The sequence below is a fragment of the Telmatherina bonti genome, assembly GCF_933228915.1.
Source record: "Telmatherina bonti genome assembly, chromosome: 4".
NCBI lineage: Eukaryota > Metazoa > Chordata > Actinopteri > Atheriniformes > Telmatherinidae > Telmatherina > Telmatherina bonti.
Window position 1 is genome coordinate 27,031,739 of NC_136622.1, and position 24,856 is coordinate 27,056,594.

The window sequence follows — 24,856 nt, forward strand, 5'->3', positions numbered from 1 at the left end:
AAATGGTCACTTTGACTCAGTGTGGAACCAGTTGTTTGCAAATGCCCCAGTTTTAAAAGGTTAATTGCACTGAGTTACAAAAGTTAACCAATATTTCCATTTTACATGTGTTTATTCATGATTATGGGACATATTTGTTGACATCAAAATCCCCTTTGGTCATTGGACAAAATCACTTTGTTGTGACCCTGATGGTTGGTTTAAGCTCCTTTAAAAATTAGGATGAAGTCTTGGTTTAGATTGATCAAAGCTTTGCTGAAATATGACTTCCTGTCCGCCTCTGTCTGTCTGCTTCACTCATTTCAGTTGTTTTTACAAAAAGATGTTTTATCTCATTTAAAAAGATGTTTTTAGGATCATTGCTTGTTTTCTGTGTGTGTTAAGAAAGATTTGGTGTTTGCAAACATGCTTAACATAAATGAATTGACATAAAAGAATCAAACCAGTTTGACAACATGATTCTCAGGTCATCCTCTTATGATAAAAAAAATATAGAAAAAAAGAGAAGAGAATGAATGAACCAGTGAATATGTCAACTTGTAGTGTCATAGTAAATTCTACTAAAGTTCTTCTTCAAGAGCAGAAATCATCAGTTATTTAATCATTCAGTTTTATTAATGTGAATTACTCATTAAAGCAATAACTTTTGTAAAGTAATACTGATGACAACAAGACTTTGCTGAACCGAAAGTGCTATTCGGGTTGCTTTATGCCCCCCCTGCACTCTGGTTCCTGAGAGCAGGGCTTCCAGCGAGCTCATTAAAGGAGCTCTGGGTGTGGTGGTTATGGAGATAATTATAGGAGGACACCACACACACAGAGGACTGGTCCAGAGCTTTATGGTGGACCAGTCTGTGATTGTTTTCTCTTCTCCACCCCTGCCACTCTGATTGCAGGGCTCATGGGTGTGAGCAATAAGACGGCGGCTGCTAGTGGTTAAAATGTGCCAAAGACTCGAAGCACCCTGCTGTTGGATCCATATATCTGTCCGTGGGTCTATGTGTTAAACAGAGGGAGAGACATTATATTTATAACTGAAATAAAAGTAAAACATCTGATTCCCTTGTTTAATGTAATTATTCTCATATCCTCAGTATCATTTGTCAGAGGCCCTATGAGTGTGTGTAATAGCTGGAGATGGTGTTTTATCATACCAAAAGGGTCAAGTGAAGCATCACAGTGAGAGCAGGAGTATTTGATTAGTTTCATCTCTTCCATCCATAATGATGCTCACCTCTCCCAGACAGGCCCTCCTTGTGTTACTGGATAGTGCTCTCATCTGTAACTGGAGAGTCAAGTGTTGACTGACGGGATGTCCTGAGACCCACAGGAAGCTGCTGAAACAATGGCATTTACTGTTTAAGAACCAGCATTTCCAGTTCCTGCTCTGTGTCCATTATTTAAAATCAGCTTGAGGAAATACAATATTTTTTGCACTCAGCAGGAAATGCCTTTTCTTTGTCCTCCGTTTGAGCTGTTATCAGCCTGAAAGGGCTTGAGACCATTATAGAACCTAATTACCAGGTTTATAACATGTTTATGTACATAACTGCAAGTGGCCAATGTGAGTCATATTGTGTGTGTAATTTAGTTTTAGCTGGTTCTGTTGTGCCACAGCTCCACGGACAGATAAAGAGAAGCCTTTTTTGACAAGATGTGAAAACAGACAGGCTTGTGAAGTCTTCAGCAGAAAGCTGCTGTTGAGATTTTACCATTCGCCTCATGCAGATGTGCTCCTCACCGCGAAGCTGAGAACTACTAGTTGAGTTGATTGCTGTGCAAGTTACAATGTAAGCTTGAGAGGGAATCTGGCTTCTTACTGCCATTGTGGCGTATATTTAGTATTTTTTGTGTTGAACTGCTGTATTCGCAACAACCACCTAGCTGCTTCTACATGACACGCCACTGGTAATGAGCACTGATGGAGTTTTGTGGCGTTGATAGTTGACCTAAAAAGTGAAGGCATGAATGTCACCAAGCTGTAACTTCAAAATGAAAACGATCGAAACGGAAAATCCTTTGTTATCATATCACCATCTCAACAGGCAAACTGAATTTTTAATGTCTGTAACATTAATCACTAAATTTACGGTGAAAGATGTATTGTTGCTTATATTACATCAATATGATGAACAACAAATGTTTTTACTGTGTAGTTTTTGGAGAACTACTTCCATGATTCTCGCTTCAAATGTGAAAAGTAAACACCACGCTGAAACTTTAGTTAGAAGCAGTGTTGTGTAGTAACGCAGTAATATACAAGGGTGGATGAAGGGGGAACTGGGATGTATGACACTCCTACATAGGCTTCACTTTTAACTGTTGGAGGGTGCCGATTGATGTTAACCCATGTCAATCTGTTAACACGAGAGCCAACATATAATTCATGAAATTCCACGTTTCACACAGCGAATAAGTAGAAAGACTAGATTCATGGGAATACTATTGACCCTGAGGTTAAAAGCATATAAAAAATCCACAAAAATTTCATTACATCATAAAATCTCAGTTTTAAGATTATAAAGTTACATCTATTTGGAAAGACGAAGATTTTGTAGCCACTCAGAATCCGATTTCCACATAGATAGAAAACACATTTACAACACTTTTGTTTTTACAAGAATATTTTCCATATTGTTCAGAATCAAGAGATCAAAAGTAAAAAATATCCTGCAATATCTTCAGGTGAAGTCAGTGTTTGGTCAAGATTAAACCTTCAGTCAGCCAAATCTCTGTTATTTCCCTCCAATCGCAAAATCAACTGACGCCACATTAACAATGAAACTGCCCTCTAAAGCTAATCAAATTATAGCACAATCAGATAATACATTAAGTTTATTTTAGAAATGGGAATCAGATGACAGTTTCTAGAACCAAATCTGTAAAATTATTTTCTTTCATGACAAAAAAAAAAATGCCAAGACAGCTTATTTAGTATGAGGTACTTCACATGTTTCACTTCACTGGACAGAAGCTATATAAGGTATCCACAACTTTTACACCCTAACAAAGTTGGCCTAGGTGTGGTGTGGATGTGGGGGGTCTGGGGTAATGTTCAGTAGAGTGGGGGATGGCCTGAAGGGGCACTGGGCCTGGGAAGGGACACAGGGCTGCCACAATTGCTCATTATTGGCCTTTCTTTTTTTTTTTTTTTTCAGTTATTCATTGTCTTTATTGTCACTGGCTTCCTGATTATATATTATATAGTTTTAAAAAATTGCCTTCTCATAGATCCCTCCTTTCTCAAGACATAAAACCGACATAGATTACAGACAAGTATGACATTCATACTCATTCACACTCTCTTTTTTTTTTTTTTTTTTTTTTTTTTTTTTTTTGTCTTGTCCAGCATTTAGGCAAGCAGAATGATGGTCTGGATGCTGTGTTCTGCTGAGCAAATTTTCTCTGCCAAGGGAAGCTTTATAGATATAATGATCCCCTTGACTTTCTGATTTTTTATTTTATTTCTATGTTTATTTTGTATTGTTGTTTGAATTGTAGAGTTTGTACTGCTGGACCAGAGAGGACAGACAAAAGACAGAAAGAGAAAGAAGAAGAAACACCTCATAAGAAAAGGGAAAGAGATAAAGGGAGAGAAAAGGGAGAGAAAAAAACAACAACTAAAAAATAACCCAAAAACAAAAAGAAAGAAAACAACCTACAGATGTATACATACACACATACAGGCACACACATACATATACACACACATACACACGCATACATACACATACATATACACACACGTATACACACATAATATATATATATATACACAAATATATACATATGTACACATATACATATACACATACATACATTTACACACACACCTCTATGCACACACATACACACACATACATACGTACAAACATATACGCACTTGCCAGTATTAACACATATACATACACATACAAGCCAACTTTAGATCATAGTAACTAAACTATGAATCTAAAAAGTTAAATATAAATGCGAAACAAACAGAAATGAGAAAACTAGCTGCTGTTAGTGAATAAACCTGCAGACGACTCGGTGACTGTGTCACATGCAGAACATGCAGAGTGGAACGTGTTCCGGAAAAGGTGATCATGCCAGTGTGACCCTTCCCACACAAAGGCAAGAGGCACGCCAGGAGTACCCCCGAGACCAGGGCCATCGGCAGCCATCCCCAGGCGCAGACCCCAACCGCCCCACCCCGGAGCCAGCCATGCACCGACCCAGGAGGCGGCAGAGGGGGGTCCCAGCCAGAGTCCCCTGCAGTCAGGGGGAACAGGCCCCAGCAGGCCCGGACCAGCGAGGACCGGCCCCGCCGGGCACCGGCCACCCAGGGCAGACAGAGCGCGGGCCCCACGGCCCCAAGAGCCCAGAAGCAACCCCCCACCCCCGCAGGCAGAGGGCCCAGCCCACACCGACGGAGGGCCGGGATCCCCAGACCGCCACCGAGCGGCAGCCAGGCCGCACCCCAGTGCACCAGCAGCGCTCCCCGAGCACCAAGACCCTCCACGCACCCACGCACACAAACACACACACACACATACGCACACACGCACACACATGCACCCACCCACCTACCCCCACCCACACCCACACGCATCCACACTTCCTCCTTAAACACACCCTATCCACCCATTCTCTTACACACGCTCAAACTCACACTCTCCTACCCCCGTTCTTTATACACACACACCCCCTCACACACACATCCCTGCTCCCTCTATAATCACCCATTCTTCCATACACGCATACCCCACTCTACACACACACACACACACACCTCCCTACACCCCTCTATCCACATTCACAGTCCTCATTGTACACCCACCCCATCACTTCCCTGTACCACCAGCATAACCCCACATACGCACCCCCACCCATCTGCATACACCCCCCCTTCCTCCTATCCCAGCGGCCATCCACTTTCCTAAATTCTTTCACCCTGATCCCCCCACCCCCCCTCTACTCTAACATTCCATTCACCACTTCATCCATTGGCTCATGCACGCCCTCACCTTTCTTTCCCAACGTGTCCCCTGTGAGATACCCCCGGGGGAGCAGGGGATAGGAGGGCCCCGATCAGGGCCCCACAACTACCCCCCACCCCTGTCAATGCCCCCCCACCACTCCACACATGCAGCCGATCCAGCACCACCCAGGGCCAGCAGCAGTCCCACCCCCGCCAGGCCAGCCCAGACCCAGGCCCCCTGAACAGCACCACTCCCCCGCCCAAACTCCTCCGGCACAGCCCCAGAAATAGGGGCGTGGCAGGACCCCATTGTCACCCCCTCCCTCCCAGCTTATGAATGATTGTGAAGTGTGTGTTGTTTGCAATTAAAATTGGGAAGAAGTAACCACATCATGTTGGGAGCGGGACCACCAAAGCAGCCCCGCCCACCGCACACTGCATGGCCCGCCCCCCAAAATATGTCCATGTGTTGTCAGTGTGTGTTTTTTGTGTTATGTTGACTAAGTGTAATTAAAACTGGGAGGTGAACCGATGCTGGGTGCAGCGATCGAAACCACCTTGATGGCCTCTCTCACCATCCAGATCAACGTGTCCGCCTCCCAACGCCCTGCCTGTGTGTGGTGGAAGAAGGGAAGGAGGGGAGTCCGGGGATTTAGGTCCCGAGGGAAGCGCGCCTCCCTCAAGAAGATGAGCCACCTGCGGCACGAGGCACGTCCCCCATTCCCGGGGCCCCCGAAGGCCAGGACAGGCCAAGGGCAGCTGCCCCAACAACCAGGGCCCTCAGCAACCCCAATAAAGAAGGCACCAACGAACCACATGCAAAAGTGGGGGGGGGGGGCAAAGAAGAGGAGGGGCGGGAGAAGGAGAGACAGACCAAGGGCCCACCGCCCCCACACCCCTAGGAGACGCCCCCACCCAGAGACACGTTGCATTCCCTTCTCCTTTACACACCAACACATTCACACCCCCTCACCATCAGCCTGGTATACACACACATCTACACACACACACACACCTACAGACCCACACATACATCTATACACATACACACCCATTCTAACAGATACACGGCCAAAAGATTAGTCCACCTCCAAAACCCTACATCCCACTCACCTCCCTGCCCATCACAAAACACCCCTTCTCATTCTACCTACCCTAGAACAAACCACCACAACTCCCCACTTCTCTCACTGAAGTCCTACCCCCTTCATAATCATGACCCTTCACCCCCCTATACACCTACATACACATGCACCCCCCCACTCCCCCCTACACACGGGCCACTACCCCCCATACACATGCATCTCAATACTCCTCTATATACACACCCCTATCTCCCATGCATTTAACACCAGATTATCCACACACAAGCCCTTACCCCTTCCCATACACACACACACACACACACACACACACACACACACACACACACACACACACACACACACACACACCCACTCCCTCATTCACAACCCCAACCCCCCACACAATCATGTACTATCACACGCCCCAAAACCTCCACCCCCACACCTACATGCCCTAACACACTCCCCCTTACACACAACCCTACCCCCCACAAACTCATGCTCCACTACACTCCCCATAAACCCCCCACATATAAACCACCACACACTTCCTACACCCCACAGACTCATGTACTATCACAGTCCCCTAAACCTCCACCCCAACACCCCTCACACACTCCCGCATACACACACCCCTCACCCCCTATACCTTCATGTACCGCTACAATCCTCTATACACACCCCGCATATACACCACCGCACTCCCTCATACATACACCCCCACACATACATGCCTCAACACACTCCCACATACACGCACCCCTACCCCCCATACATTCATGTACCACTACACTCCTCCATACACACCCCATATATACACAGGCACCCCCCCATCCACAACTATCTTGGGCCTGGGTCCCTCTGCCGGGCACCAGGGCACGGACCCGCCCCCGCTGCAGCGGCAGGTCCAGGTCAGCCCAACCCCCCCACGGCAGGGCCGACCCCCCATCCCCGAGAAGCAGGGGACAGCCCCGGGCACCGGAGCCCAGGACCCGCACCCCGCCCACCCCACAGCGGCACGGCCACCCGTCACGGAGCCAATACCCGCCGATCCAGCCCCCGCCAGCGACCTCGCCCCACCGCCAAAAGGCAACTCCAACCATTGATCAACCCAAGGCCTCCCGCCAGGTCTGGAAACCTAGCCCCCCCAGTAATGAAGCAGCCAAGATCCCCGTCCAGGGGTCCACCCCAGACCCATAGCCACCTGAGCCACCCAGCCACTCCCTAGCCCCGAGCAGGATGAGGTCACACTCTCCCTCCTACACTAAGTGATGGAGTTGATCACAGGAGACCAGAGAGAGTGAAATTCAACTGACTGATCCTTTGAGGAGGCAGACATCATTTCCATGCTGATGTAATCTAATAACAGATTTCTAAACTGCTGGATACACAGATTCTGTTTGCTTTTCCAGTTCACAAGGATAGTTTTCTTTGCAATGCACAGGCTGCTGAGGATTGGTTTTGCTAAATTAAACCCTATCTTAATTTCACCTAAGTGACTCAATAGGCACAATTTGGGGTTTGCAGGGATATTACATTTAAACCAGTCTGACAGATCTTTACATACCTGGAGCCAGAATCTCTGGACAGGTGGACAAGACCATAAGGCATGGTAGTAGCTGTCAATCATGTTGTCAGTACAGTGTGAACAGATATGTGAGTGTAACAGACCCATCTTGAACATCCTGTGTCCCGTATAATGAGTTCTGTGTAGAATTTTGAATTGTATTAATTGCATGCTTGAATTCTTAGTCATTTTGAATGTGTTTAAGCAGATTTGTGACCATTCATTTTGATTGAAGTTGCTGGATAAGTCTGCTTCCCATTTAGAAGTTGGGAGAGAGATGGAATCTTCTAGCTTCAATAGTAATCTGTATATTTTGGATAGTAGCTTCGGGGCCTTAAGATTTAGGAATTCTGCAACCCTTATAGGTAACTGTAAGTTTAGTTGATCAGTGGTGTATTTCTTACTTATGATAGATTTAAGTTGGTGGTATTCTAAGAATTTGGTGCTGCTGAATTCATACCGTGAAGAAATTGCATCAAATGGCAGAAAGTTTCCATTTTCTACTATATGTTCTAACTGCTTTATTCCTTTATTCTTCCACCGAGGGAAGTTTATCATCTTTTTGTTTTGCAGGAAGTCAGGATTGTTCCAGATGGGTGTGAGCTTACATGGAATAAGCGCAGACTTGGTTACTTTCAGGAATTCCCACCAAGCCGTTAAACTGGAGCTGATGTTAATGCTTTTAAAACACTTATATGACTTGACAGTTGAGCTGATGAATGGTAAATCAGAGATGACTAAATCCTCACACAATGCTTGCTCAACATCCAGCCATGGCTCATCCAAAGAACTTGGATTAAGCCACTTGGAGATGCATTGCAGCCTATTACATAAGAAATATTGATTAAAATTTGGCAGGTCCAACCCACCTCTGTCTTTGGTCTGTTGTAAAGTTTTTAGACTAATGCTTGTTTTTCCAGAGAAATCTGGATATGTGGGAGTCTAGTGATTTAAACCAAGTGGAGGATGGTCTGATGGGAACCATTGAGAAAAGGTAATTAACTTTTGGTAAAACCATCATTTTAACAGTGGAAACCCTCCCCATAAGTGATATGGGCAAGCGGTTCCACCTTCACACTCATTCACACTCTCTTAACCCTAACCTCTAACAGCTCACTTATACACACATTGCTTTTTCTGTACAGATAGATGGATGGATGGATGGATGGATAGATAGATAGATGTTTTTCATTGTTTTGTCATTGTTGATTGTTGTGAAAAAAGATATAATTGTATTTTTCATTTAAAGTTCCATTTATCTGTTCTTGTTCTCATTTTGTAAATGCAACTAAATGGCTTTGAAAGTGCCAATAAAATGGATCATACAAGCCTCAGCATGAAAGTAATGGCATCAAACTATTTCATTAAATCTTACAGGCCACTGGCTTTTTTCTAAAGAGCAAAACAAACATGATATCTTAATGTGATGTCTGGACAGGATCTACTTGGCCCAACAGCCTTTTCTGTGGGGATAAAATTTGGGTGGGTGTCTTGCTTGCACCATAATCCTACCTATCATCTATCGTATATGCATGTTTGCATGTGTTTGTGTGTGTATTTTCAAGTCAGCCTGTGTCTTTTCCTCTTTGTATACTACGAGCAACCTGCCTCTTATTTAACACCTAATCTGTGCCAGCTGCAGCTTCCATGGGATGCAGAAAAGTTAGGCTCACAGGATTAATGTTCATCTCAACATGCACTTACCTTTGATGCATGACGAGACTCACACACATGCAGAGCGTTTGCGAGCTTGAGGTGTTTTTCTTCTCAGGGTTACACCAAAAGCTGTCTGGAGCTCCCTTTGATGCTGTTTGCATTTGCTTTGAGATTGTTTTAATATAAATATGGATGGAAAACACCAGTTAAATGTTTCCAATGTTTCCATGTTCGCCTTGTTATGTAATACATATTTTGCCTGCAGTAATTACTCAAATACTAACGGCAGAGTATTAACTATGAAGTATTCTCACAGGGAGCCTCTGTAATTTAAGGATTTTTCTGCTGTCGTCAGAACGTAGTGTGGTCCGCACCTGAAAGTCAGACACTTGTGTTGAAAAGCCAAATACATAAACTCTGTCACAACTTGGTAGGAGATTGTTTTAATCTGTGATCTAAACAATTCTGACAGATAAAAAACTTTTGGCTTCATTGCAAACAGCTTTGTTAAACAGATACTTATTTACTGTATTTTGGCTGCATCTCTGTTCAAAGTTAGAATAAAAAGGGATAAAGTATATGTCTTGTTGTTCAAGAATATTATAAAGGTCAGTTTTAAATTAAGGTTTTAAATCTAATGACTTTTGAATAATTTTTGTTCACAGTATTTCCTATCAAAGTATTTAAATATGATAAAGGTTAAGCATCTAAAGCTGCAAAACTTGAAATGGTTCATGGGAGAAACATCTTTTCTCTTAAGTCAGTAGCTAATACTGCAAGCCAGGTTCAAGTAAAGAAGAGCCTCAGCTTTGAAGCCACATTCAAAAGAACTGAGTTTTCCTTTTATTTTTTTTTATTTTTTATTTTTTAAATTTTATCGCACGTCTGTATTATTAACCACTGGGGGGCAGCATCCTATAATGACCACACACACACACACACACACACAGGGCTCATCTCAATCACCGGTTGGCTCTTGGTTACCATGGATACAGACTTCTTTGTCATTAAGCATGGAGACACAGAGGGCAGTGTTGAGCTGGAGAACAGCAGATGAATCCCAATCAGCAGCTGAACAGAGCTTCACACACACAGCCAGCTCACTGATGTGGACTCTTCCTAAAATAAATGTCAGTTCTGTTTAAGCTGTTGGCTAGTTTTACATACCAGCCCCCCCTCCATCCCTCCCACACACACACACACACAGTCACTGATTGGCTGTCTGATATTCCGCTTTTTATTTTTTTTATTTTTTTTTTTAAATTTTAATTTCCAGAGACATGATTGACAGGCAGTAGCACGACTTGTAGAGAAGACAGCTGGTATGTTTTACTATAGACTGCAGCTGCTTGGCACAATCTTCTGTTGATGGTTTAGGCAGCCATATGTTTGTGCTCTCTTCCTATCTGGGCAGCATGATTTTGAATCCTCTCCAAATGCCACTTTCTGTATATCCTGCTAAGAGCTGTGATGAAAGCCTCTCCAATTAAAATCACATCTCTTAAAACAAAGATGCATTCTGTGTAAGTACATCCATGGTCTTTTCAGAGAAAAAAAAAAGTGTGATTCCTCGTATCTTCAGACGCTTGAGTGCACTCATCACTACCCTTCCACCTCTTCTCCTAAAATGAGACAGGGATGCATAACTAGATTTAAGGTTATGTAATGCTGACTGCAGGCATGCGGGATGTGTATAATCCACTCTTATTTTGGGTTAAATCCATCTCTCTCTCAGCCTGTCTATCTGTAAGAGGACAGGAGTCACACATCCTCATACATTTCTCTTCCTCCTCATCAGGCTCAGAATGCAGCAGCCTCTGCCACATTTTTTCACTGGCCAGCTCCACATCTTAGTTCCCAAGAACTCAAAGCACTTGCATCTCTGGTGTCTCGGATTTCCACTGATGGGGAAATTTCGGTGTTATTAGAATCAGAGGTATCCTCCCTAGAGGTCTGGAAGTATCATCTTACCATCTGAAGGCGGATTTGTCGCTGCTGGTCTTTAGTGAAAGAATAACATGATCTTATGACTAGTCACACTATTTTTTTGCATTCAGACTAATTGGTGCTTGTCAAGAATGGATTGAACAGAAAACTATAACCCAGGAAAGTTTGCTTCCCATGTGTGACTGGTATTGTAACACTTTTTTACCCACAGTTTGGTTATCTATTGCTAGCAATGCTACTTGCTCAGCTGTGGGAAAACATCATATTTGGAGATAATATTTTACATGTGATTATGTAACACAGTCTAAGTCTTACCTCAGGTTTCTGAGATACCTCACTGTATCAAGTCATTGGACCATGGGATCATTATACCAGCAGAACAACTGATATATGAAATAATTACAAAGTTTTCCCTTTAAAAAAAGGGCAGGTTTTAGTGTAATGCTATGAAAACAAGCTCAACATGGGAAGCAATCTGGGGTAAAAACTTGCCTTTCCCTGTATGAGCTTCCAACTAAGTCAGCTTGAGCAGGAATCTTTTGTTCAGAATACTGTTGTAGTTTGTTGAAGTTTGCAGGTGTTTGTTCATACGAAGCGCTTTTAAGTCAGGTCTTGAGGTTTGGACTCTGGCTGTGCTGTTGCAACATACTTATTTTTCTTTCTGTTTTAGCCCTTCTGTTGTAGATTTGCTGCAATGTTGCATGGCCCACTTTCAGGTAAGATTTAGCTTTCCAGCTTTCAGGCAGATGACCTCACACTTGAGCCTTGAATACTTTTGTATACAGAACCGTAATGATTGGCTTTGTGACAACAAGAAAACCAGGTGCCAAGGCTGCAAAGTGAGTCCAAATCACCACTTGTTCACTGCTCTTGTCAGTTGTTATGAGGTGTTTGGTTTTAACCAAACATGGCACTGTGCATTAAAGCTGAACAGCTCCACATTGGTCTCATCTGTGCAAAGAACAGTGTTCAATTTCTTGCAACTTTGCAAACCTCAGCCATGCTGACATGTGCCTTCTACTGAGAATAAACCTGACATGATGTCAGTTTTTATTTTTCCTGCCATAAAATTTAGCATATAACGTGCTAATTGAGGCATGTAGTCTGGAATGTATGTCTAGTTACCAGAATTGCTCACTGTGGAAAAATGGATGGGAAATTGCTCAGAAATAACCTTATAACTCTTACCAGGTTGACTATCTTTGCTCATGTCTTTCTTCCTTGACATTGTGTTCACACACAGACCAGCAGACTACCAAAACATCTTCTTTCATAGCCGGGTTCTGCTGGAGGTTTTACCTTCCTGTTAAAGGGGAGTTTCCACTGTCGACATGCAGGTTCAGAAAGGTGGACTGGATTAAAGTCAAGATTCAATGCAGTCTGTTGGTTTTCCTGAACGAGGCTACTTATTATGAATTGGCTTGAATTGATGTGTCTGTAAAATGCCCCAAGATGATAATGTTGCAAAGTGGTGCTATACAAATAAGACTGAATTGAATTGAATTGAATTGAATTGAATTGAATTGAATTGAATTGAATTGTGGTCTTCACATTTACTGATGAGCAGTTTTCGATGTGTATTGTCATTAGCAGCCTGTGGCTGCTGCTATCCCTCTGCTGCTTTCCCCCCACACAGCAGAGGCAGATGGCTGCCTGTCCTGAGCCGGGTTCTGCCGGAGGTTTCCTTCCTGTTAAAAGGGAGTTTTTTCCTTCCCACTGTTGCCAGTGTGCTTGCTCAGGATAGGAGATTGAGTTGGACTCAACTCAATCTGTTGGTTTCCTTATATAGGCTATTATGAATTGGCCTTCATTATGTTTTCCCCTCTGTCTGTAAAGCGTCTTGAGATGGCATTGCCGTGATTTGACGCTATATAAATAAAGTTGAATTGAAAAATTGAATGGAATTGAATGCCACTGTAAGCAGTGATGTAATGATTTCATCTTCTTTTTTTGTTAGTCTTTTTGCATGTCTCTATATTAGAAAAAACAGAAAGCTTAGTATCAGTCACCATCTGCATGAGAATGACCAGTACATTTTGAATAGCTATTCTTTGCTCTAATTGTGCACAGTACAGGCACTGCTATTCAAAACACACAAACAATTGAACACTTGACTAAGTTTATTGTTGAACAATCTGTGGAAAACAGTAGGACTGTTGTGAGCTGAGATAATATCTTAAGTTGGTTGTTTCTGTTTTTATTTCCCCCTCCCCTTCTCTTTAAAAAAAAACTTTTCTTTTGTTGCATGCTGCTTAGAAAAATCACTTTAAATAGGTCAAGGAAAAAAAATCTTGTGTTTTATTCCAAAGTCAAAAATTCTTTGGAACTTCTGTGACGCTTGGTAGTATAAATACGTTGAAAGATTAAACTGGGATGTTTTTGGGGATTGTTTAATTATTTAACTTTAAATGAAAATGTGTTCAATTATGCACTAAATCTAAAGTACCTTAACAAAGATTTCTGTTCGCTTCTGCTATGACAAATGAAATCAAGGATCCAGTGAAGGATTAAATTAAATAGGGAACAATTTACACACGCACACACTAATACACACTGCCACAGTGGGGTGATTGTAATCTCTGATCCACACAGCCTTAATCCTCATAAATATTGAATATTTAATGACTTTCTCATTGATGGAGCATGACACCTGGGTAGACCACCCCCAGCTAACTGTAGGTACTTGTGGAAGAATTCCCATTTCAGGTATCTGAGCCAGCAGAACTGACAAGGCGAAGAGCGCAAACACTAACGTATGCGCAACATATTTTATTTTTGATGAGATGTGGTCGGTATAAATCAACGCGGAGCTGCAGAGGATGCACCAAGTGGAAGTGGTATGTGCGTGCATGCATGCGTGAGAGAGAGAGCGAATGTGTAACTGTTTTATCTGTTTTTCCTTTTACAATCTGACTTCTGCTTGCCTAGCAAGGACTGTAATGATGGTCGTCAGCACTGGCTGGTTGCTAGGTAACAATTACCTGACTGTGCTTTGCTTGCAGTGAATTACACAGTGGGTTGTGTGCATGTGTTTGAGTGTGTAGAGGAATGGAAAAATACAGCAAACTAGAATACCAACTGCTGTTGCCACCTCAGGAAAGAAAACACCACAAACCAAAAGGAGATTTGTGGCTGTAATAATATTAGCTTAGCTGTATTTGCACATAATACCCATTGGCTGAATCCACTTTGCTCCTTATACTGTTTTCATTGTAATCTCAGTCATTGTGATCCCTTTATTTTGCCAAATGTATAATCTGGGTTAATTCAGTTGTATGTTTTGTTTTCACAGAGATAATTTAATGCCTTCATTTTCAGACTGTTGGGTCACATCATTAGTCTTGCTTCAGTTTTTCCATCAATGGTGGGAAGGCATGGGTGTGAGGATGATAGTTGATGATGACATCATGGTCCATACCGGATACCAGATGACTAATGTTCTTCTGCTGTGAGGAAATTTCTCCTTGTCAGTGTTTCTGAGCAGTTTAAAGGTTCAATGCTTTCTTTTTTCTTTTGACTGAGTTTCTGAGTCGCATTTTTCTCTGACTGGAAGCACTTCCTGCCTCCTCCATGGCTCATGCTTCAAGCTTTCTTTTAAGCAAATGTTATCGGATTATTATCTGGACGTACTGTGTAAAAAACGGTCATTTGCTTCGTTGTCAAGGCTGTTTAAGATGTTATGATTTAGAGGTAGACTCCAACCTACCAGAAGCACAGCGCCAGGCTAGACTTCTCTGCTATGAGGCCGACAGGAGGCCATGGCACCTCCTCCTAGAACTGCTTGCCAGCTCTTCCAGACATGGATGATATATTTGGAGATCATTAAATGGTCCTAAATGAGACCCTGGCGTGAGAGCGAGCTTTGACCATCTGGCCCTATTGAGAGGGTCAGAGCTGTGATCAAACTCAGCCAGCAGCATCCGCATGCCTGATTGGATGACTGCAGAATGTGCCTGAGAATTCCAGCCAATCCGAGACTCCTTTAATCAATTACCAAAATCTGGCCCAGTCTTTGCTTCTCATTTGAAGTAAAACATCCATTTACATTTTGATTCTTTTTGCATAGTGTAAACTGTTGACATGACATCTTTTAAGTGAAGCGCACTGCTTTTTTTTTCTCTGTTTACAAATGTAACCTATGCCTAGTACGGCTTTCTGAAAATAAAAATGTCAGATTTTTTTAAGTCTTTTGGAAGCACGCAAAAATAAAAATAAAAACAGTATTTACAGAAAACAGCATCTTGATTTACTTCCTCTCGTGGCTTTTTATAAAACTTTTGTATTTTCCAACTTCTTAAAATGTATTTACAAATGCAATCCCCAAATAAATTTATCCTTTTGTTTTCCAAAATAAAGAGGTCTTCTTCTATAAGTTGAAATGTTCATATTTAATCGATTAAATTAACATTTCCTTTTCCTTATTGTTTGACAAGGTTTGCTGCTAAAGCTGTTGCTGTTTCTTTATTTTTCAGGTCACAAACTCAACAAGGACCTGAAACACTTCCTGAGCTTAAGGTTTCAGAAGTCATCACCGGACCATGAGTTGCAGAAGACCATTCGAGCCAATCTATATCGCCACGCTGTGCCTTGTAAGTAAGAACACCACACAATATGTACGATAATGTGATCACGGATGCTTAAATAAAGTTTTATGGCTTGTGAATGGTGTCTTGAACCACACTTTAATATAATTTTATCATCTTTAGCCTGTTGACCCACTTTCTTTTGGCCTCTTTCTTGATTAGTTTCATCTAATTTCCGTGTCATTTTCCCCTTCCACGCCCCCATAACATATCCTGACATACTTGATTTCTCTTTTATCATTTAAAGTTTGCAGTTGTGATAAACAAAAAGAAAACCAAACATTTTACAAATGCAAACTCTGTCGTTTTTATTTCTGGCCATTAATACCACTTTAATCTTGACCATGCTGTAGCAACATTTTTGCAGCTGTCTTGCATAGTTGTGAAATATCTAAAAAGTTGGACTTGTGCCAAACTGCAGCACCGTGCCAAACCCCACAGCTGGGCTCAGTTACGTCACAAACAGTTGTGGCTTGTGACCCAGTCCAATTCTGCTCAGTTCATTTTCCGACTGTACTTGTGACATGTTTGGGTTGCCAAAGCTATTTGCTTGAATAGCCACAAGGCTCCAGATCTTAACTCTTTCAACAAAGCAGCATTATTTCTACCATGAAGATGTTCAAAGTTGATGATTACACACATATGCTGACACGATCTAAATGAAGTTATCTTCATTCTAAGCAACAATCACTTCCTCCTTTTTCTGTGAAAAGAGATTTGTGTGTTGGTTTGCATGTGTTTGCATTGGACTGCACCTTAAAAAAATGTCGCCTCCAAACAAATGCATTTTAGCTCTCTTTTCTCTCTCAGTGCAGGCTTTTTCACTCTCAATCTCTATGCCTCGCTTGTGCTTAGCCATGTGACTGGTAAATCCGCCTCTCTGAGCCTGTCACGGTGCCCTGCTTCGGATTATGATGTTCTGATATATTGAAAATAGATTCCTGCCTGATTATGTGATAAACATGTCAGGCTCTTGCAAAGGTCATAGTATGATGAAGAGGCTCTTGCGTGCAGAGGACTAACTGCAACGCAGACATACACATGAAACAAAATGAAAATGATAAATTTATTTTTGAAGAGATGCTATTTCAGGCAGTCTGAGCACACACGCAATTATTGAATGGATTGTCATTTTTCCACTTTGACAAATGTTTCGCTTATTTTCTGTGAACTATTGGATGCATACACCACATTCTGAAATAAATTAAATAATGTCCAGGCACCACACATCTTAACTTAATACATACATCGGTTCAGGTGTAAAAATAAAAAAGCTTGAGTTTCATACTTGCCTAAAAGATAACTTTAATATGGACATACCTTGTGTAAAGTACGGATTATACATACAGGGGGTTTGAGATAAACAGGTTGTAAGTTTCAAAGGGCTGTCACATAGGAAAATTTTTTAAGAAAGACAGCCAAATGTTACACTTTAGACTAATGATATTTACTGTGAATGCACAATCATGATAATAATAATAATAAAAAAAAAACATGCAATATGTAACATCAATGGTAAATATTAAAATGACAGAATGAATTACAATTTATAAAAAGTTACCTCAGTATATTGTGTTAAGTTCATGATCGGAAGATGGATTGCTTCCATCTATGTGCATGAGGTAGATTTTCTTTCAAATAAAAAAAAAAGCAAAACTGCTTCAAAGTAGAATTTGACCCCTCCGTCAAAATACTTAAACTTGTATTGCTATTCCAAGTCTAAATATTTTATATGAAAAAGGTTTATAGCTGCCATTTACTGCAGACCAAGCAGTATTTTGCAGTACCAGTAATCTATATGGTAAATTCTTTATACATTGTGCATCGCTCATATAAGTACAGAATTTTGAAAAAAATCCATCAGTATCACCTTTATTTTGAAAATCTTGAACATGTGGAATATAACAATGACAATGTGTTTATAACTATGGCTGGAAATATAGTACAAAACAAAATACGTCTATGAATATGATTGATACAAAATCACAAAAGTGCATTATATCATTAGCACAATATTACTTGGCCTGTTTTTGTGTCATGGGTTTAGTTGGTTGGTTTATACACCAGCCCAATTGCTACCTGTACTCAATCTATAACCATAAGTACCACTCCAATAACTGCACATCTGCTTTTCACTGACTTTGCTGGACAAACATTGCTACTGTATTCGTATTAAGAGGAGGCAGTTTTATCAGGGCAGACTGGTAAAAGCCACAAGAGAAGCTTTGATGAATGTGTTATGACTGAAGTGAATAAGGCTGTCAACAGCTGCAAAAAATGAATGTTGGGCTACAACCTTTTGGTCAGTGAGTAGTGAGACATGCTGGAGGAACAAACTGCTGATCAGTCTTTTATCAGACTATTTTACTGTCGCAGATTTCGTTAAAGATCCTTTTGTTTTCAGACATATTTTGCTTCACTGTCTAAGGAGAGAATGTGGATGGTTTGTTGTAATTACAGCTTTTTACTTCATCCATCTCAACTGGGAAATTAGGTTCTGCATTTCACATGTTTCCAGTGGGTTACAGAGAGCAGTCGGTTACCATATTTTGGTGTCCGGGGAGCAGTCTGCGGGGAGTGGGCCTTGCTCAGGGCCTTTCAGTTGAACAGTTCTGTTGACAGACTGGGGACTTAAACCCAGGTCCTCCAGGACTAAGAAAGTCAGCAAGTATTAATATTAGTAAACTTACATGTTTACAGTGACAATGTTAACATATTTATGGGCTAACATTTGTAATAATACTTCTCCCCCAAAAATAGTTGACCTCGAGTTTTTTTTTTTCTTTTTTAACAGTCATTAGCTTTTTACATGTGTTCTTAAACTAAAGGGTTGTGTAAGTTAAACATTTTCTCTGCTGCTTGCAAAATAAAATATGTCTGAAAGAAAAAAATTCAAGATCAAGGCACAGATCTGGATCCATTTCAAAAGTTTTACCCTTCTGATTTAGGCCATGTCTTACCTGTGGCAAAATTTCCCTGCAAATCATCCATATCTTTTTTTTAATAATTGATGCTAACAGTTCGAGGCCATTTTCACACAGGAGTTGTGCTATAACGCTGCCAAAAGGAAATCTATGCACTTGCTTGTTTTTGTGTGGATATACTGCTCAAACAGTTCTCTTTGAGAGTTTATGCTTTTAAATAGCATACTGGTATGCAGAGTGATGACTGCATCAAACACTAGAACAGTGTTTCACCATGCCAGCTGTAGCACACGCTATGATTCAGATATTTTACAGACAGAGCAACCAAGCACACTGAAGGCACAGGCAGCCAAATTTTGAACGGGCGTATGAAAAGAACTGCCAAACTCGGAAAATGACATGGCTTCTTGGAAATCTGTTCTTTCTGTTTATAAACTGTACTCTCAGTTTCCCATTCTCTGTGATCCATGACATCTGGGTTGATAAACTTGCACATGAAAATTATGTGCATCAGTTTATAATCAGAGCCCTTGTTTTGTAAAGCGTACAGCTTTGTGACCCAGGCATATTAATATGCATTCATTGTTCTTCAAAAGGGAAAAATGTGCTTTTGTAAATCGATGGGTACAATATGCACACTCTTGCACAAAGTTTACATGGGTTACAAGTGGTATATGCAGCAACTAAACTAGGAACGAAGTGTCTAACCTTAAAAAATGGGGGTCGGAAAACAATCCTGAGAGGCATGAATATGTTTTTTCTGTCCAAATAAAAGCTGGTGATCAACAGAATTGCACATTTGTCATAAAATATGTGGCAGTCAGGCATCCCTGCAGCTGGCTCTAAATAACTGATGTGCCATAACTAAAAAAAAAAAAAAGCAAAACCTAAATACTAAAAAAAAAGGCCAAATAAAAAGAAAAAGAAATCATTCAATTGTGGTGTTTTTGCTTTTTAAAAAAAAATTTTTTTATTACTCAGTGCTGATCCCTCTGAAGGATTATGATAAATTGAACATGCATTGTGCGTGGAGAATAAACAGTGTAATATGTGGAGCAGTTGGCCTTGTGATGGACAGGTGACCTGTCCAGGAAGCCTGTCTCTTGCCTGATAGCAGATGGGATAGGCTGACTCCGCTCCCGACCCTCCTCCTATCCCCCTGACCCTGGATTGGCGTAAGCAGCTATAGAAAATGGATAGATAAATGAGAGGATTGATTGACGGATGGATGGAGCAACTGTATACTATATACAGAATTGTATTATTAATATTATTTATTTTATTTAATATACATCTTTTCTGTATAGCCGGAATTTGATCAAAGCTTTATGATTTCTGAAAGAAGCATTATGGATTGAGCACAGTGGACTCAGTTAATCACAAAGCAATGTGAGGCCTTCGTCCTTATACTGTGTGTTTCTCCCACTGAAAAAGTAAATGTTTTACTTAATCATTCAATACTTTCTGACTTCCTTGTCCTGACTGCAGAGCAAGTTCATACACAGAGGTAAATCATTAGCTTGATCGTCATCAAAACTAGAGGAAAATAAAGCTTTCTCAGTTGCAGCTCCTAGACCAGGGATGGGCAAACTTATTGATTCGTGGGCCACAATGGGTTCTAACATTTGACAAAGGGGCCGGACCAGGAGCAGATGGATGGAGTGCTTTGGTAACCTCACCTCATTGGAGAAAAAATACACATCTTGGGATATGGAGAAAACATGTGCTTTAATTTCAAATGAAAATGAAGAAAAACATTACAACAAAATTTCTGACTTTGGAATGAGTCTTAAAACACTGAAAATCAAATGAATAAAATGTGCCTTTTTAAAAAATGTATAACTATTTCTATTTTAAAGCACTGAAAGTTCTGTTATCCTTCAGGATATCACCACTCTCCTCCTGACTGTCTTTTTTTTTTTTTTTTCAAAAACGGTAGGAGATGCAGATGTACTTGTCCTGCTTCTTCTATTCAATTTGTTTCCCCGGTGCTAAAAGTCAACAACGAACAGTGCAAGGAGGAAACAGTGGCAGCAAGTAAGTCTGTGGAGCGGCGTTATCTGCGTGCGCATCAGGAAGGCACTTTCCATTTTAATGGGAACAGTGTTGTTGGTCTCCTTTTTTAGCCAGCGCATCAAAGTCTGGAGTTAGTTTTGTTGTGGCGATTCTCAGAATGGATCTGAGGTGTTGGTCTGTTAACTTGGATCTGTGGCTGGCTTTGTTGATGTTCATGATGCTGAAGGTCTGTTCACACACGTAGGTCGAGCCGAACAACGCCAGCATCTTCTGCGCTGTCCGCCGGAGCCTTGGAAACGCTGCTGTGCTGAGTGACACATAGAAGTCATTTAGTTTCAGAGAGTTGAACTTCTCTTTTAAGACTGGGTCGGACTGAAGGTCGATCAGTTCGAGCTGCAGCTCCTCTGGAGCTGTTTCGGGGTCTTGTGACAGAGGACAGGCCACCAACTGAAGTGACTTGTCAATTTTGTCGAAATCCGAGAAGCGACGGCAGAATTCTCCGTGCAGTGCATCCAGTGACTCACTGTATTTCTTCACTTTTGCTCCGGCCTCTTTCAGCATGGCTAGTGTAGGAAAATGAGTGAATGACTTGTTCAAAATTTGCCTGGAGAATAAAGCCAGCTTGGATTTGAAGGCTTTCACGTTTGTGTACATGTCGTGCACAAACTGATCCTTCCCCTGCAGTTTCGTGTTGAGCTCATTCAAGTGTGAAAATACGTCCGAAGCGAACGCAAAGTCACAAATCCAGCTCTTGTTGCTCAGCTCAGGAAATTCATCAGCTTTCCCCAGTCGCTCCAAAAACACGCCAATCTCCTCTTTGAGCTCCCACACGCGTTGAAACACTTTGCCCAAACTCAACCAGCGGACACGGGAATGATAAAGCAGGTCCTGGTGATCCGCATCAGTTTCCTCCAGGAACGCAATAAACTGACGGTGCTGAAGTCCCCTTGCGCGTATGAAGTTGACGAGTTTCACGACAGGATTCACAACATGATTCAGCTGTAATACCGATTTACAGAGAGATTCCTGGTGGATGATGCAGTGGAGGAAAATGACATCCTGGTCAGGGTTTTCATCTTTCACTTTATTCTGGATTCTCCTCAGCAGGCCAAGGCTTTTCCCTGTTAAATTTGGAGATCCATCTGTGGTGACGTTGACAAGCTTACTCCAAGGAAGCTTCACATTTTCGACAACAGCAGACACCCGATCAAACAAGTCTTCTCCCCGTGTTTGTCCTTTCAGAGACTCCATTGTCACAAACTCCTCCGTTATTTCAAAAGTGTCGTTGATACCTCGGATAAAAATGAGGAGCTGAGCAGTGTCTTTGACATCGTTGCTTTCATCCAGTGCTAAAGAATAAAACGTGAACGACTCCGTCTTTTTATTTAAGCTGCTGGTGATATCTTCATCTATTAGTTCCACGCGGCGAGTCACTGTCCGCCGTGATAAGCTGATTTTCTCAAATTTGTCTTTGCTCTCCGGGCACAAAATACCTGCTGTCTCCACCATGCATTCTTTTAAAAACTCGCCCTCAGACAGAGGTTTGCTGGCCTTTGCTATTTTGAATGAAAGCATAAAACTGGCCTTGGTACTTGACTCTTGAATGGCAGTTTGACGGTGAAAAAAACTTTGTTGAGATTTTAAATTAGCTGCCAACTTCTGAGCAGCAGCTTCCCGTTCTTTTGTTGACAGCTTGCTAGCAAAGTTAGCATGCTTTGTGGCAAAGTGACGGCTAATATTATACTCTTTAAAAACCGCCACAGTTTCTTGGCATATGAGGCAAACAGCAGATGATCGGTGTTCAGTGAAAAAATATTTAGTTGTCCACTCCTTATTGAACACTCGACATTCTTTGTCCACTTTCCGTTTCTTAGGTTCGCTCATCTTTACAGAAGGGCTGATGGGTCAGAAGGTAAAGTGCAAACGTGAAGTAATAGGCCTACGCCTAAAGCCAATATACAGTGCGCCATCTAGTGGGAAAACATCAGAATTGTTTTCATCAGAATTTAGGGAAAAGAAAACATTAACAAGGTTTATTCATTTAATTTTTTCAAGTTCGGCGGGCCGGATTAAAACGTTGAACGGGCCGCATGTGGCCCCCGGGCCGTAGTTTGCCCATACCTGTCCTAGACTGTGGAACAGCCTTCTGCTCTCTGTTAGGGCCTCAAGCTCCCTGGAGCAGTTTAAGTCCAGCTTAAAAGCCCATTACTTCTCCCTGGCATATAAAACTTAGCTAAAAGGATATCTTGGCTATTTTTATCTTCATTTTTATTTTTATTTATTTATTTTTCAAATTACTACTGACTTCATTTTTTTTCTCTTACTTGGGTTTTATTGTTGTTTATACCTGTTTTACTGTGTTTTACTGTGTTTTACCTGTTGTCCTCATAGCATTTTCTTTTAAACCAAAGATATTTTCCATTGATTACTTTGATCAACAGAGGCTGTGTTAAATGTGCTATATAAATAAAATTTGAATTGAATTGAATCTTAATACTGCCAGCACAATGTTTGACTGGAGAGGTGATATAAATAAAGTAATGCTCAGGGTTTGATTTTCTCCCCATCTACCGTTATGTATATATAATAGTCAAGGTTTTTAGTCATAGATTTTGAGCTGTTCTGGCAATCTCCCAACTTGCTTTCAGTCTGATTTTCATGGAGGAATGGCTTCTATCTGACCAATATGATGCTGTTTGTCATTTTTGTCCTTTTGTAAAGTGATCCCATCAAAACAAAAACTCTGAATTTGCTTCATAACATCCATTAACATGAGGTTACTTGTCTAACCAAGGTCCTTCATGGTTACTCAGTTTGGCTGCCAGGAAATCTGCAGGTGGTTCCAAACAGCTTCCTATGAGAACAATAGAGGCTGCTCTGTTGTGACACTTTTAGTGGGGCAGAATTTCTTTTTGCATCCCACAAATAGAAGCCGAACACTCAAGAATTCAAATGTGTCATAAATATTTAAATGAATACGAGATTTTAGTCATTTGTTTGTAAACTGCATTACCCATGTTGCTTTATGGGCCAATAAAAAATGGAATACATTACAGTGTATTCGATTCAAAGTATGTTTACAGATTCGCCTGTTATATAAAGTAGTGATCACTTGTTTGGACAAACTTTCCTATTAGATGGGAAACTGTGTCCAAACTTTTGGGAAATGGATTGTAACACGATGCAGGTCCGTCTGAGATTTATGCTCTTCATCCATCCCATCTCTCTTTACCTCTTTCCTTCTGTTCCTTTGTCCCTTTCTGAGTGACCTACAATTGCTCTCACCTCTTTTTTTTATTCTCTCTCTCTCACTCACACACACACACACACACACACACACACACACACACACACACACACACACACACACACACACATGCAAATATTTTCCTAGCATGACCAGGCAGAATGACAAAAGCAGTCAAATAAAAGCCACACTTCTCAGCTCTGCGTGTTCTTTGTCTCTGGGTCTCCTCCCCCTCTCCTAAGTTCATGTGTTGTTCCCTCTTTCAGTGCCTGACTTGAACAGGTGCCTTTCCTTCCACCACTGGTTGAGGTATTTTTTCCCCCCTCTATGGACATGTGTGCATCTGATTGTGTGTGTTTATAGGAAGAGCACCCACCTACCCCTCCTTCCTTGCTCTGCTTCTACAGATGGCCATTGTTATCATGTGCAGCAAATGTCACAATTGATAGAGAAGTCGTTCTCTCGTGGGATTCATGTCCCTCTCACGTCTACAGCTGCTGCTTGTGATGAGGGTTATCTCTGTGTTATCCCAGCGTTTGAGCCACAGAGTGAACCGGTCCTCCCTCCCCCAATGATTTCTCCCTCCCTCCTTCTCCCTCCCGTCCCCTCCTCCCCTCCTCCCTCTGTCGCTCTCCTCTCTTCTTCACTTCAAATCCTCCAGTGAGTGTCAGCGTCCCTGTGGCACGACGGTGGCTGCTGTCGTCCTCCGTATCTCTCTGTCACACTCTAGCTGCTCCCACCGTCTCCCTGCCTCTGCTGCTCTCTCTCTCTCTCTCTCTCTCTCTCTCTCTTGCTCTCTCTTCCTCCCTCCCCTTCTTGCCTCCCCGTCTTTCACTCCCTCGCTTCCTTGTTTTCCACTCCATTGCCA

At 41.8% G+C, this 24,856-nt stretch overlaps 1 protein-coding gene across 1 annotated transcript in view; it reads left to right on the top strand.

Moving 5' to 3' along the window:
• Positions 1-24,856, top strand: part of LOC306754660 (membrane-associated guanylate kinase, WW and PDZ domain-containing protein 1-like) — a gene marked incomplete at its 5' end in the record, with an annotated part of 99,689 nt that overhangs the window by 18,903 nt on the left and 55,930 nt on the right. The window contains one exon of the mRNA XM_079238700.1: positions 15,691-15,807. Coding sequence (XP_079094826.1) covers positions 15,691-15,807 — 117 coding nt within the window. The remainder of the gene's footprint in view (positions 1-15,690; positions 15,808-24,856) is intronic.